Source organism: Centrocercus urophasianus, unplaced genomic scaffold (genome assembly GCF_019232065.1).
Source record: "Centrocercus urophasianus isolate 14NV4802_14NV808 unplaced genomic scaffold, USGS_Curo_1.0 seq_29, whole genome shotgun sequence".
NCBI classification, from domain to species: domain Eukaryota; kingdom Metazoa; phylum Chordata; class Aves; order Galliformes; family Phasianidae; genus Centrocercus; species Centrocercus urophasianus.
In genome coordinates this window covers 9,717,217-9,732,293 of record NW_024884855.1, presented here as the reverse complement: position 1 = coordinate 9,732,293, position 15,077 = coordinate 9,717,217, and the positions used below count along the sequence as shown (strand labels likewise).

At 40.3% G+C, this 15,077-nt stretch overlaps 1 protein-coding gene across 2 annotated transcripts in view; it reads left to right on the top strand.

The window, feature by feature from the left end:
* The window catches only part of SDK1 (sidekick cell adhesion molecule 1), a 363,255-nt gene that overhangs the window by 225,836 nt on the left and 122,342 nt on the right, over positions 1-15,077 (top strand). For both annotated transcript variants that reach the window (XM_042828025.1, XM_042828024.1), the window contains exons 9-14: positions 1,301-1,495; positions 2,670-2,786; positions 3,028-3,195; positions 5,253-5,355; positions 6,521-6,697; positions 14,889-15,025. In XM_042828025.1, coding sequence (XP_042683959.1) covers positions 1,301-1,495; positions 2,670-2,786; positions 3,028-3,195; positions 5,253-5,355; positions 6,521-6,697; positions 14,889-15,025 — 897 coding nt within the window. The remainder of the gene's footprint in view (positions 1-1,300; positions 1,496-2,669; positions 2,787-3,027; positions 3,196-5,252; positions 5,356-6,520; positions 6,698-14,888; positions 15,026-15,077) is intronic.

Here is a 15,077-nt window from a genome sequence, read left to right as displayed (position 1 = left end):
TTTCACTTTGGCATATTTAAAATGACAGTATGGCTTCTCCTGTGGCACTTCCCCTCTGAAGACCTTAAGTCATGGTCAACACTACAGTGAAATTCAGTGTCTGCATGTGCTCAGTTCATCGGTGACATCTCAGTACTGCTGTGATGTCCCACGTGGCTTTGCTCGGTGACTCAGTGACTCACCTGTGAATTCACCTCTATGGCTTTGCTATGATGCAAGGACCTGCTATCCTTTCCTTACTACAGGGACTGTGAAGCACTGAGGTTTAAAGTGATGTTTGTTCAAAAACAGTGCCTGATTATGAAGATAAAACCGTGTTTGGGGCTGAGGTCACTTAAATCAGTTTGATACCCTTCTGATCCTGTGATTATCCAATCACATAATAAAATATCTGATCCCTGCGTAGGGCCCTTGGCATTTGGTCAGCTGGGGATTTCTAGGATATAAAGGCCAAACAGTCAGTGATGGGAGGAGCAGGGCAGGAACATCTGCAGAAAGCAGTCCCAATCCCATGAAGGAAAGAGAATCCTTCATTCAGTATCTGTGGATACTGAATTTATGGCTGCTTCATCCCAGCTGACGGGTATATGGCTGCAGCAAAACTGGAATTAGCATGTCATGATTTGTAGAACATGCACATGAAAGGAAACAGGAATAAAAGGGCTTGTATTTATAGCGGGATTTTTGTTTCTCCTAATGTCTGTGTTTTTCAAATAACAGGTGAAGCTTGAGAATGAATAAAAATAATAATTTAAAGCCATCTCATTGTGGGCAACAAGCTGCTCGCACATTAGCTCAAACTAAGCTACCAAATTAGAACTCGAATACAGTCATCTGAGCACTTCATCTCTTATGTGTAATTTGCCATTTCCTTTTTATTTTGACATCTCAGCTGCAGTAGCACAGAAAAATCTCATTTGGGATGGAACAGCCTTATAGACTCACTGCAATGTCACACTGCTGCTGTTTAAGTAGCATGATTCTGGCTTTCAATGTGAAATTGCTATAAATCTTATTTTGTAGTAGCATGAAATATGATTGGGTGAAGAAAGTAATTTGATAACATGTTTTCTCAACATTCCCCCTTTCACTGTTTTCCCACATGTTCTGCTGCGTATTCTTACCATTGATAATGTAAAATGCTGCCTCCCATTTATCAAAAGCAGCTTGTAGAAGTATAAATAAGCACAGTGGAAGGAAGGGATACAAGGGACGTGACCACAACAGCGCCGTGTGCTTCAGCTCTCTGAAGCACATAGTGCACATGCTAACAATGACCTTCTTCTGGGCTTTCTTACAGGTGTTCCCATTCCTTCCCTGGTTTGGTACAAGGACTCCGTTCCCCTCAGCAAGCTGCAAAACCCCCGCTATAAAGTCCTGCTGAGCGGGGGGCTGCGGATCCACGCGCTGCGTCCTCAGGATGCAGGGATCTTCCAGTGCTTTGCCAGCAATAAAGCTGGGGAGATACAGACCTACACCTACCTGGATGTGACCAGTGAGTAAAGGGCTGGGATAGGGCTCGATGAGTTGTGCTGTTGTTGGAGATGAGCCTACAGCCATCAGGTTTCTTCTTGCTCGTGTAGTTTGAACCTTGATTTCTTATAAATATGGCTGTCCTATGTGTGAGATACCCCAACGTTCCCAGTTTGGTCTGAATGCAGCCTGCTGAACCCTGTAGAAAACACAGGAGCTTGAGGCAATCTCTTATTTCATGGTATGAAAAGAAAACTAAGGGAAGAAATTGAAAAGTTAATTGTAAAATGGTTTTCCTTCTTCATTATTAAATGATTCGGTTCGACTGTAATGTAACCCTGCTTCATAATTGTTCATGGCTTTTTTTTTTCTGCCTTTTGTCTACAACTACATTTAGCAGGGAAAACAAAGAAAATTCAAGTTTAGTGTCTAGTTTTTTGGCCATAAAGCCTGATTAAATGCTTTAGTTAATGAAATACACTTTTCACTGTGGGAGAATTACAAATCCTCATTGTCTCTTTTAAAAGCAATTATTAACAGGCATATATTCTCATAATATTGTAACTCCTTTTCAGGAAGCTGTTTTTTAGCCCAAGAGCAGTCTGTACATACTGACCAGAATTTCTTCAGCCTGCAGAAACTAGATCAGTTCAATATAGATCTAGGAAACTGCAGGGAAAAAAAAAAAAAAAAAGGAAAAAAAAAAGTGTTGTAAAGTGCAACTGGGGGAAAATAAGAGTGAAAGAAACTTGGAAAATGCCTTGGATGAGACTCGGGTTCTAAATTCTTTTGGCTGACATTTAAGTTTCGAAATTAATGCCTTTCTGGAGTTGCTTTTCATCTTAAAGAACTCTGTTATGAAGATGAACGAAAATAGTTTTGTTTATCTAGATTTCCCACTTTCCCCCAAACACTCATTCAAAGCTTTATCTGCCTTTAACTGTAAGCCATCTTACTTGTACACGTGTAAGTGCTGATAGATTTTTATTTTCCAGGTAGGTAATAAACTGAATTAGGTAATTCCTTGGAGATGAATAATGAAAGGTTACAGTCACTGCTGAGAGGTTTTCATGCATTATTGTCATGTCCTTCTCCATGAAAAGCACTGTAAAAGTGGATGTAAAGCAGTCCATGATAATAGGAAAGGCATCTTTCTGATAACTGATCTGCTGAGATTTCAAATTGTTTGATTCTAGACATTAAGCCAGCATTTATACAGCCTCCAGAGGACACCACTGTGACTGAAGGGATGACTGCCATGCTGACCTGTGAAGTTTCAGGGGCTCCAAAACCTGCCATCTCGTGGAAGAAAGGTATCCACTTACTACACTGTTGTGGAACTGCTTGTTTTCTTATCTATTCCTACTCCTGAGATTCTGTAGGTCCATTTAATATTGCTCTAGTTCTATGAGCCAAGGGTTGTAGAGGTCCTGCTGCGAGCCAGTGGCCCAGATAGGTTGATACCATCCATGTCTGTAAGAGCTGGGACTGCAGTGCCTCAGCCACGCAGCCTACGTGACATTAAACATGCTGCTTTTCCTTTCTGTGTTTCAGGAAACCAGATCTTAGCCAGTGGCTCAGTTCAGATTCCTCGGTTCATTCTTCTGGAATCCGGAGGGCTCCAGATAACGCCCGTGTTCCTTCAGGATGCTGGCAATTATACTTGCCATGCAGTCAACTCCGAAGGAGCTCTGAATGCTTTTGTGATGCTGACAGTGTGGAGTAAGGACAATGCTTTGTTTAAAGTCTGATTTGAATCAAGTGCTAATTGGATTTTGGTGTATGACCAGGACATTTTCATACCGAGTTATGCTTTTCTCTTAAAAGAGATACTTGTGTAGTTCAGTGGTGATAACGTACTGTTTTAGGAAACATATCACAAGTACCCATTTTGTTTTAGAAATCATACGTATAAGCTGTTTCATTTTGTGAAAGGTTGTGTGCTTCAGTGGAGCATCTAGTCACGCTTACAGTTTCACTCGGGTTTTGCAATGGTGAAACTTGCCTTAGTCTGCATTGCAAATCTGCCCTTTTACTTTCTGGATTTGGCTGTTTGCAAGTTGTTTTTTGCCTCCAGCAGTCTGCAGGCAGTATAAAGCAGCCCATGCTGTTACAAAGGCTGTGGCTACAAATACAGTGGATGTGATTTTCCTCCTAACTGTGCATTTCTTTGTGACCCTGGGCGTTCTTGGAAGCCAAAGCAAAGTGCAGCACACTTCTACTCTCTCATGTTACAGATTGGCATGGCACAGGGCAGCCTGTGAAGTGATTTAGTCTTTCATCGTTTGCCCTTGATCTCTATTTTTCCCCTCTGTTGGTGTAAAAAATTGAATCAGTTAGGTTCCCCTGTATTACCCCTGAGTGAGAGGCAAAACATAAGTTTCGTGTGTCTGATCTGAAGCAGCAGCTGAAGGGTTAAAGTGCAGTGTGTGTTGTTGCTATTGGTAGGAAACAATGATCCTTGAGCTGGGACTAAAACCAATTGAAGACGATGAAGATGATAGTGACAAATACAGAAGTAATGAGTAACTCTTTTCTCCTATACTTGAAGTACAGCCCTGAGGCTGATTACACCACAGATGTGTGGTGTGTATTTGACATCTGTTAATCCCAAAAATGTACACGTTACATCAGTAGCATTTTTCCTTTTGAACTTGGGAATACCTGAAAACCATACTGGGAGTAAATGTAAAGTGCTTTTGACACACGACTGTTAGATTTATACCACCTCATTGACAATGTAAAGTCAGGATCTTGTAAACTGATTGACATCCAGGTGTATGAATAATAGAGATCCTTCCTGTTAATTCTCAAGGGATTGATTCTGTTTCTGTTCATTGATGCAGCATTGGAGGGGAAAGGAGAAGTGATTCTGACCTAATATTTATGTAAAACTTCACCAGTGTAAAGCTGGAAGGCACGCATAGGTGCATCAGGAATAATGCCAACATTCCATGCTCCTGGGTGTAGCTTTTGATTTTGCTGATGATTTCTTTTTGTGCACAAATGAGATCTCAGTAGATGCTGATTATCTCTGTGGAGAATTGGGACTGATTAACATTATCCACATTATCCACATATCTCCTCACCCCTAGTTGTCTACCTGCTCCAGATGATGCTATCTGCTGCTACTGCTGTGTGCTGAGCATAACAGAGATCTTTCACACCAGATTTGGTTGCTGTAGTTACAGCAGTTTTTGTCTTCTGTGTCTCCAGGAGGTGCTTGAATAAAGATGTTTTGAAACATTTAAGTAAACAACATATTTCCCTATGTGAAAAAATTCAGACTACCAAAAACTCCTCCTCCCTTAACCTCTTTATAGAATGCCATTCAAGCTTTCCTCTTTCTGGATGATTTTTCTAGCGTTTTTTTCTTTTGCACAGATTTTCCTTGTTTTTGTTTTTTGTTCTCCACTCTAAATTGTGTGACTTGTTTTCTGACAAAATGCATGTTTTGATTCATCCTTAACGTGTTATAAACATTAGGACTTCAGGGAGTTGCCAGAGAGGCTTCCCACAAAGACAAGTGAGAGTCAGTGCAGCTGTAGCACTGCTGACTCAGACACGTGCCCTCTGCTGCCTTCGCCTCCCGCACCCCACAGCATACAACCTCCTCTTGACACAATGACATTAGAGGCAGGGGAGGCTTCATAGCAAAGACTTGAAGAGGAATGGCCTGCTTGCTTTGAATGACAAATGTTCAGTTGCCTGCTCCCCGAGTGAATATCCAAGTCAAAATGCTGTAATTTCACCTGAACTATGGCTTGTGTTCCTTTCAGATCGGACTTTCATTGTTCACCCTCCTGAGAATAGCACTGTGATCAAAGGAACTACAGCCACTCTGCGATGTGAAGCAACTCATGATCCTAGAATTTCAATCAGGTCGGTGGTGTCAGTTGTTGTTTGTGTGGTTTACCTGAGCTCAATTCTATAAGCTATATGAATAGCATTAGGTGAAAAGTTTCAGGACCCCAAATTTTAACACCAGACCCCCCTATTACTGCATTATAAGGTTGTACACTGTATCATTAATCATATAAATCTCATCTTCCATTTCAGCCTTATGTATTATTTACAATGAGCTATGTTCCACTTCATGACTTCAATATAGCCTTCCATGATTTTACTGTCAAGGTTAATACACTATCAATAAAAGCAACTTGTCAGAAGCTGATAGTTAATGAGAGTAAAAGCCAAAGAGAAGGAATAGGATTTCAAACATGTCTACACTGTGGTGTATGAAAGCGATGCGCAATGTGCCCATGTTCTTGGAAGCAGCTCAATAACTAGAGGCTATATTCTGCTTTTACTGCATAAAGGGAGAAAAAAAAAAAAAGCAACTTGTATGAACTATTAACATTTGTACTAGAGCATCTAGAGGAAGTTCACCATTTAAAAATAAATTTACCGTGAAAATGTATGTAGACTGAAAGCCAAATTAAAGAAAATGCAAGGAACAGCTTGAAGGGTGTCAGAAGGGTCAACTGCAGAAAGAACTTCAGAAGGAGATATAAAGATGTAAAAAAATGTTATGTAGAGATACTTAATTGCAAGACCATGGACTGGACACTTATCTGTGGCCTGTTCGTATGTGTCCTTTAAGGGATGATAAACTGGTGAGCTTTGCCACAACGGTTAAAGATGCTACTGATTCTATCAGTGTAAGGCTGATACGGTCTTTGCAGAGCTGTGTTGTGCTGTTACCTTTAGTAGTATAACTGGTGTTGCAGCTTAAACTGCTGGTGAAGGTGGACTTGTGAACTTGGGTGTTCCTGAGCACTAGGTCTTTTCTTTTTGAAATACGCAGTATTGTTTATAAAGTGTATTGCATCTTGGATGTAATTACATTTCTTATTCTGTAATTACATTTCTTATTCTGATCACTGATCTAAAGTTAAAATTTGAAGCAGGCACTGTTCCTGAAAGTATCCATAGAGGCCTGACATTTCTAATTTGTTATTATGGAAGCTGGTATCTTGCATAGTTCAGATAAATGTATTTCAAATTTCTTCCAAGTAATTACTAATCAAAACATTGTAATATTCAGGTATGTTTGGAAGAAGGACAGTGTTGTAATAAATCCATCCAGCAGTTCCAGGATCACAGTAGAGAAAGATGGAACCCTCCTCATCAGCCAGACATGGTCAGGTGACATCGGGGACTATACTTGTGAGGTCATTTCTTTTGGAGGAAATGATTCCCGAATGGCTCGACTAGAAGTGATGTGAGTAATTCCATCTTGAACACAAGGCTATGCTGGTTTTCAGATACCCTCATACATTTTTTTTAGATATTTATTTATTTCAGTGGGAAATTAAGGCTGGTTCATTGTGAATTAAATTGCTTTGAGATGTCCTTCCTTTTGCATGCTGCTGTGCTACTTGGACTTTCAAGTGACTGACTTTCAAGTCACTCAGAAGTTACTTCCACTTCAGTGTATTTCTCTGCATCACATTCAATAGATTGGATGGCTGAGCTCGGGGGATAACAATTAATAGCTGTAGTCTGCATGAAGGCAATAATAAGTGGACTAATGCATGGGATTATAATGGGGCATGTCCTGTTCAACATCTTCGTCAAGGATCTGGAGGAGATGTTGGAATGCGTACTCATCAGGTTTGTAAATGGCACAAAATGGGTGGAGAACCTCAATGTGAGACCATCATTCATAGGAACCTAGATAGGCTGAGAAATGGGCTGACAAGAACCTTAGAAAATTCACCAAGGACAAATGCCAAGTCCATATGTGAGAAGCAGGTTTAACCCCAAAGGTTGGAGGTTTTTTAGACCAAACTGGATAAACTGGTCTGATTTTATGACTGGTCCTGCTTTGTGTGGGGGTTTAGCCCCTTCCAACCTGAGTCTTTCCATCATCCCATGCTGTTGGACTTTCCCATCAAGCCCAGGTGGTGGGCTGTGATGCCAAGGTTATAGGAAAACATTTTCCTCCTTTAGTGCTCTCTCTCTGTTAAACATACATAAAAATAGCTGGTCCCTCAGTAGATATTGCTTGTTTTTTCATTCTCTTTAGACATAGAGTTCCAGAGAAAAATATTTTTACGTTTGCCTTTCTTTATTCCTAAGAATCTTTAAAAATTCAGTTAAGAAAAGAAATAATACTTAAAGTACACTTGCTTCTGAAAAAGGATTATAAAAATGGCATTGCATGGTTCTGTATTTTCTATTCCTGTCATTCCACTGGAGCAAAGTAAGCTTCCATTTTATTTTTATCACTAAAAGCAACAACTGTGATTTTGGTCCATGTGTGGAACAGATCAAATGAGTAAGATGGTAATGTTTTATGTAGTCTTATTTTTTTTATTATTTGAGTAGTGCCACATGCTTTAATTTAACTCAAATTGCATCTGTTTCTGCTGGTCATGCCTGATATCTCTGAGAAGATGGCAACTTCTGCTGTTGGCAGAATAATGAGTTCACCTCAGAGATTTGCTATGCAGGGCCCTGTTTGATACAGCGTTATTCTGACAGTGCCAAGCAAGATCAGATGCCCGTTTGCAGAGAGCGGTCATACATTCTTTCTCTAATTAAGCGCTCCTCAGCTCTCCTCCCGGAGTGCATTTTACTGCTGATTTGGATCCAAGAGCAGAAGACAATTCAAAATATATTGCTACTATATAATCATACTTTCTTTTTCTCTGAGGCTGTTTTTGAGTGGAGGGCAGAAAATTACAGAGTGTAGACAGAAAAGAAGGTTAAAATCTGGACTTTGAAGTGAGCTGCAAAAATGTGCCAAACGCTTCAGCAGCTTCATCCTAAATACCAAAAGATGTCCTATGTGGTGACCCACTGTAGCACAGCAGATGTATTTATTCACAGCTTCCTGTTGACCAGTAACAGTTTTACACTCTGTAAAACTCATGCTAGAAGTTAACCAGCATATTCCATGTGCCTGCCTGCTCTCCCTCACCCAGCTCTCTGCAGCTCTGATGCTTCTCCATGCCCCAGTGCTCTGCAGCAGCTCTTCATCCTGGGTCTCTGCTTCTTCCCATGTTCTGTTGCTGATGGCTCACAACCTGTCTTTCTTGAAGGAATTAAAGAAATATATCAAACCCACTCCTGTGGAGGACTTCAGTAACTGATAAGTCACTCGATCATACCTGGAAGTGTGACATTTTATTTCAAAGTGGTGCTGCTGGTAGTGCAATAATGCCAAAAACATCGAATTCCTTTGCAGCTTTTGTCATTATCATTTGGCTCGGCAGCACAAATCTGTGAGAAATAGAGATACATGATACAACAGAAGTGAAATGAGGAAGAAAATATGTAGAAAGGAAATGTCAGAAGTAAAGCATAAATTAAATTTAGCTAGTGTACGAATGACAGATCTATAACATTCCCAGTTCTCCCAGATAATTCTCTTGTGCAGAACATTAACAAACAGGGCATGTACATTCCCATCGATGAGCACTTACACTTCAGTGCCTTGAGCAGCACTAATGTCAGACAAATGTTCAGAGGAGGCCTCTCAACCAATTACAGACCGGAGCAATCTACCAATGGATAATACTGTAGCCTACCTACCTCCATCTGACAGCTCTGATTGTCTCACCAGCTTTTTTCCCCCAGGACCTGGCATATCCCTCCTTTACCTCTGGGCACGCAACAAGAAATTTTCAAAGGCACAAATAAGTTTGCTACTGATTTCTATTCAGGCTGATCCAATTCAAAACCATTGACCTTCAGGGTGACCTTCAGTTATTCAATCTGTGAGTGGTTTGGTTTTCTAATCTGTGAAAAAAGGAAAGAGAACTTTTTCCTCCTTTTTCTTCCCTTGTTTGAAGACAGGCTTGGGAAAAAAAGGGACCATTTCTTGCCAGAAGAACACAGGCTGATAGCACAGTAGAGTTCTAACACGGTATGCATTGGTAGTGCAAGCAGGATGGATCATTTTTCTCAGCATGTCTATGAAGAAATAAGGTATTTGAAACTGAAAGCCAGCAAACTAATGAAGAACTTGCTAAAGTGCAGCCAAAGGTTACTGTGCTCATCAATTTTGCACTGATGGTACTTGGGCACGGAAACTAATTGCTAGTCAAGATACTCTATTCATTCATTTGTCTTCCCTCTAAATGTGTTTATTCTTCATGTACACATCTCTTGATTTGATTTGCACGAGGTAAAACATTCACAAGTGATGTTTCCCTCCTGTAAGAGATGAATTTTAGTTTTTTTACTTAGTTATTTATTCCTCTGCTGGTAGATCTTCTCAACTGCAAATACAGAAACATTTGCAGATGATGAGCTTGTGCTTCTCTTGCATTCTTCCAAGTCATAACATTAGATTCTGAAAAATAATTGTATGTATTGAAACACACCAACTCCATTTAGCTTGCTTTTATGTTCCTATAAATACAATATGGGATGGAATACATACAGAGAAAATAAAGCTTGTTCCTGGAGCTACATAAGCTGAGTTATCAGAGTGTATCACTCTCCTGACAGGAAACACTGCAGATTCCAGCTCAGAATATCCTGAGGGTTCTCTGTGTATATAAAATATTCAGAATTACCACTATCTATGCCTGATGATACCTGCTGCTCAATATCTGCCTCTGCAGTCCATACTAAGGGATCTCTTTGTTGTATGAATGTGACTGAGAAGTATGGTAATGCTACATTGTTGGAAAATCAAAGCCCTTTACAAGCCTCTGTTATGTCACAACATCGAGTAAAATCTTTTAGGCTCTTTTTCTATGCAAAAATATGGAGAGGACAATGTAATATAAAAATAGGCAATTTATTCCTGGCAGCAAGTTCATCTTCTTTCAGATCTCTTTCACCAAAGAGCTATTATCGCTCTGTCTTCTTCAAAGGCAGGAGAGGTGAGCTAACCAGTCATTATAAAACCTACTGTGTTGCCAAGAATGCACAGCACTGCCTTTGTCAATCACTTAAAAAGGAATTCTGATGTTTTTTTTTCAGATATTTGTAATTGATGCTTCTTCCAAATAACTTGGTTACTAAACAAGAGCAATGAGAACAATGTGGAGTAACAAATGAAAATGATGTCTCATTACAAACCTATCTTCACATGGTCCCATGTCCCTGAATTCCGGCAGCTCATCTCTTTTCCTTTTAGCAGACACTGAAAGCAGGAAGGATGTCAAACTTGAAAGTACATTATTCCTTCATCACTAAGAAAGAAATCTTCTATTTATTTTTTCCAGCCTCTCAGTTGAGGTGTTATCCAAGAAATAAGGTTTACTGCTGAGTCTAAATACACTTGATATTCAGAAAGAAGTACCACCCAGAAATGCACTTGGAAATACAATCATCTGTTCATCAAAGGGCTATCAGAAACATTGGTGTTTTTAGTGAAAATAAAGCATAAAATTCAAGAGCCTTTCCGAAGACATCTGTAGGCTTGAGCTTGCAGAGACTGCCTGAATGAGGCAGGAAACAAATCTGTGTGCTCTGGGGTTTGGCAGGTGTTTAATTTCAAAAGTCCACCTTGTTTTAGGCGTGCAAGAGACAAAAATCCTCCAAACTAATCGATGCCTTGCAGGAATCAATCCTTCCAGCGAAAGAAACTGGAAAGTCCTGAGCAACACATGATGTGTTTCTTTATTTAAAATGTTATAAACTTTTATGAGCAAAGCCATCAAGGCTGAGAGCTTTGCTAGATTTCCTGCCTCAACTTCTTAGCAAATTATCAGGTCTAGCAGATGAACCACCTGCTCCCAAGTAGAACGTGTACGAGGGACCTGATTTAGGAAGTCATTTACGAAGTGGGAGCAGGGTTTTTTTATAAACTGACAAGAAAACTTGTTTAATCTCCCTTGCCTTTTTAGTAATCCTCTCTTCAGTCACAGTCTCTCTAATTACCTGCTGTTGGACCATTTTTCTCAGAAATCTCTCCAAACCATGTCTGGTTTATTTCCCGTAGCAAATAGTCTGTTTTAGCTAATTTTGTAAAACACTGTATGTGTTTGCTGAGTAAATTTTTCAGCTACCCTCTGGCAGTGATGAGCTGACTCAAAACATTAGAGTTTCTGTTTTGAACATGTATCATCTGTAAGTAGCTAATACTTCTCTCCTAGATTGTCACAATAGCTCCGTGTCTTTTTTGTGCAAATCTGCCATTTTAATTGCTATGTCAGAGACCCCTCAGGTCACTTTGGTGGCTACGCCATTAACCCTGGGCTTATCTATCAATTACAGATTTCAAAGGGGTCTGTATATGGTTTTTGCTATCATACAAAGCAAGTCATGGAAAACTTGACTTCGTGCAGCTCTTCAGCATTAGAGGCATGAGTCCTTAAGATATTGAAAAACCTTCATATATTTCCTGTTTGGGGATTCAATGAAAAAAAAAAAAATAAAAGGATGATAATGCTGGATTATTAGTTTCCAATGTCTGATCAAGGGCTGCTGTGTGCCCTGCTGTTACTGTCCTAAACCTTACCCACTTTCTTGGTGTATGAGAAGTCGAGCAGTTCTCATCCTGTCAAAGACTTGAAATTACTTTTTCCTGCAATGACTTCTTGAATGTTTGCAGCAAGAAAAAGTAATCTTCCTAAGAAAGAAGCGATGATCTGTTTTGGGAATGTGAATATTCATGGTGGTGGTACAAATCTCATTTATCATCTGTTCCATGTATGCAGTAGCAAGTGAGAGGGGAACAATGTGCAAGTGCTTGTTAAGGTAGGAGCTGCTATTTATTAATCTCTGCTTTTGTGTACTACAGAGAGAAAAGTACACTTCTGTGCTGGAAAGTCTTTGTAGTTTTAAATATTTATTTCTGTCCAGGTGTGTTTCTTAGGCACTTATAATGTCTGTCTTGGGGGATTTAAATCTGTGAGCACCATCTGTTGCTGTTCAGTGTGGACACATATGGGTAAAGAATATGATATTAGTGGAGATAGGTGTGCTGTCTGGCTGCTGCAGCTCATGCTGTCCAGTCTGAGCAGAGACGCCTGTTTCCATCATGTTGCTGACAGATTGCCATTTTGTGTCAACCTAACAGAATCATCAACTAAACGCAAATCGTCAGCAAAAAAAAAAACACATTTAACCTGAAATTGTGCTTTGAAAAATGTGAAGAAAGGAAAGTCATTTCTCCTGCCAAAGTCTTCTATTATTTGTGCCCCAAGAAAGGGACTGATCCATAAGCCCTTTTACTCGTGTAGCCTCTTCCTTCTGTAGCGTAGCCTCTGTCTTCAAATCAACTGTTGGTTCAGACCTTCTGAACAGAAGGGAAAACAATATTACCCAGTAAATGCACACCCTGAGAATATCCTCAACAGATTCCAGCAGTTTGTCCCGTTGTTGGAGGAGGAGTTCCCAAAGGATAGGTTTGCAGTCAGCTCCCTCCTGGCCATCCTTCCACATTGCTCTCTGTGAGCATTACCTTCTGGAAGAGTCAGAGCCTCAGTCCAGCACTGAGCTCATCCCACTGGGCCTAGTGATAAATGAAGTGGGGACTGCGACTTCTCGAGCCGTCACAACAAGAGGTTTCACTCTCCTGCAGTAATTTCCTTTGCCAACTTAATCACAAAAACATTTTTCTAGCCAGCTTGCTCAGGGACACGATGATAAGTTATAGCGGAGGTTTAATGTTTATTATAATTTAATGTTTCATTCAAAATTAAGTAGCACCCGCCTGTAGTCCCGGTGTAAATGGCTGTATCTTAAACCTCACTCCATGCTTCTCATGTGGCAAGCTTTTTCTTCTATTTTGCCTTGCAGGCCAGCTGCCCTTCTACTTTGCTTTCACGTCCCCCTCTTCCCTAAGCTTTGCAGCACTCTGCTCAAAGTTTGCATCTGTTGGGCGCATTCATGCTCTTGTCTGTGCCTGATGTTTCCTCTAATCCAAAACTGACCATGTATCTGCTGCTTTTGCACAAAAATCCAAGCCTGGGTGCTGCCAGCCCCGACCCAAGTGATACCTAAACTTGTAATCAGTGGAAAGTTCAAGGTGTCTTGGCCAAGCACTTGAATGACATTAATACCAAAATGATCCTCCAAGTTGTCTTTCCACAGAAAGAGCCTGGGGTGACCATGCTTCTGATTTGCTTAGGCATTTAAAATCAAATGAGAGGGGAGGACCCATGGAGTCTCAAGCTCAGCCCTAGGAATGGAGCCCTAAAGCCCTTCCAGCCTGGGGAGAGGTGGGAAATAAGAGCCTTCTACTCGTGCATTTCTCTTGTAACTCTTTGGCTCCTCCTCAATCTTCCAGCAGAAACCTGAATCCAGAGCATAATCGTTCTTCTGGCTTAATGCCAGAGTCTGTATTTACTTTTGTGAGTGGCTGAGGAGTTGCGGTTTTTAAATAACTGTAAGCCTTCAGTAGCATGATACATTACTGTGTGAAATTACTGGTTTTAATATTAAGCATATAAGGTCTGCTTGTGGCTTTCTGCTCTGGCTAGAGCAGATGAGCAGCTCATGCTGAGGGAAAGATGCCACTGAGCTTTCCTGGGAAGAAGCACTGACTGAATGGGCAACAACTGGTCCTCCTTGCTCTTCCTTTCCTCTCAGAGATTCCTGTCCTCCTAAAAACCAGAATGCAAGGAACAAAAGTCAGGCTTGAATATAATTGCTGAAGGACTCGTCGCTGGATGCAGTTCAGCACATAAGGAATGTAGCAGAATTTAGTTTTCTCACTGCACCATGCAGGCTCTGACTTTCAGGAAATGAGTCCAAATGAAATGTTGTTCCATAAATTGCCTTTATGCCGAGAAATTACACATTTTAATTGAGCTGCTGTTTTATTTTTATTTTTAATGTTTCATTTTGTATTTCTGTGGGGTTTCTACAGGCATTTTCTCTACATTTTCTGGTTGGGCGCTTCCAAAAAAATCCTTATTATAAGAAGGAAGGATTCTACCCATGACAGGATAAGCCTGAATCCATGAGTAAATCAAGCTGTTCTGTAGCCTAAGAATACATATGGTAATTTTGATTAGTAGCTCTATATGGATAGTGTCAATGTCTTCTGCTTCCTTGAGTATGAAAAATTCCATGTTAAATCATATCTCCCATGTGTTTTACTGTTTATATGCATTACTGCTGTCATGTTTCTAGGACATCATTGTAAGAAGGGGAAAAGAAGTGAGAAGGAAATTTATTGACCAACTTGTCTCAATCAAAAAACAGTATGAAAATTGGCTTCTTCCTCATTTAGCAACATTTCCATTAGCTGTTCTAAGCATCAGCCTTGGGACTTTCTGCAAAAGTTGTGGGTTTTTTTTTTTCCCAAATAGGACAAAATTGTGAATAATGTAGAGATGCCTCTCATTTATTTAATTGCACAATGGCTGCTGGTAGTTTTATATCTGTCATCATATAAGTCTGATGTCATGTGCCTTTAGCTGCCTATACAACTGTCCTGAATGAAATACAGATTGATTCTGCTGTGCATTTTTTATCTTCCTTTCTCTTTTCCTTCACAGCGAGCTGCCTCATTCCCCTCAGAATCTTCTGGCCATCTTGAATTCCTCGTACAGCCGCAGTGTGGTGCTTTCCTGGGTGCGTCCTTTTGATGGAAACAGCCCCGTCCTCTACTACATGGTCGAGGTCTCTGAGAACAGTGAGTAAAGTCAGATATGTCCCAATTTCATATTTGTCATAATTATTTAGCC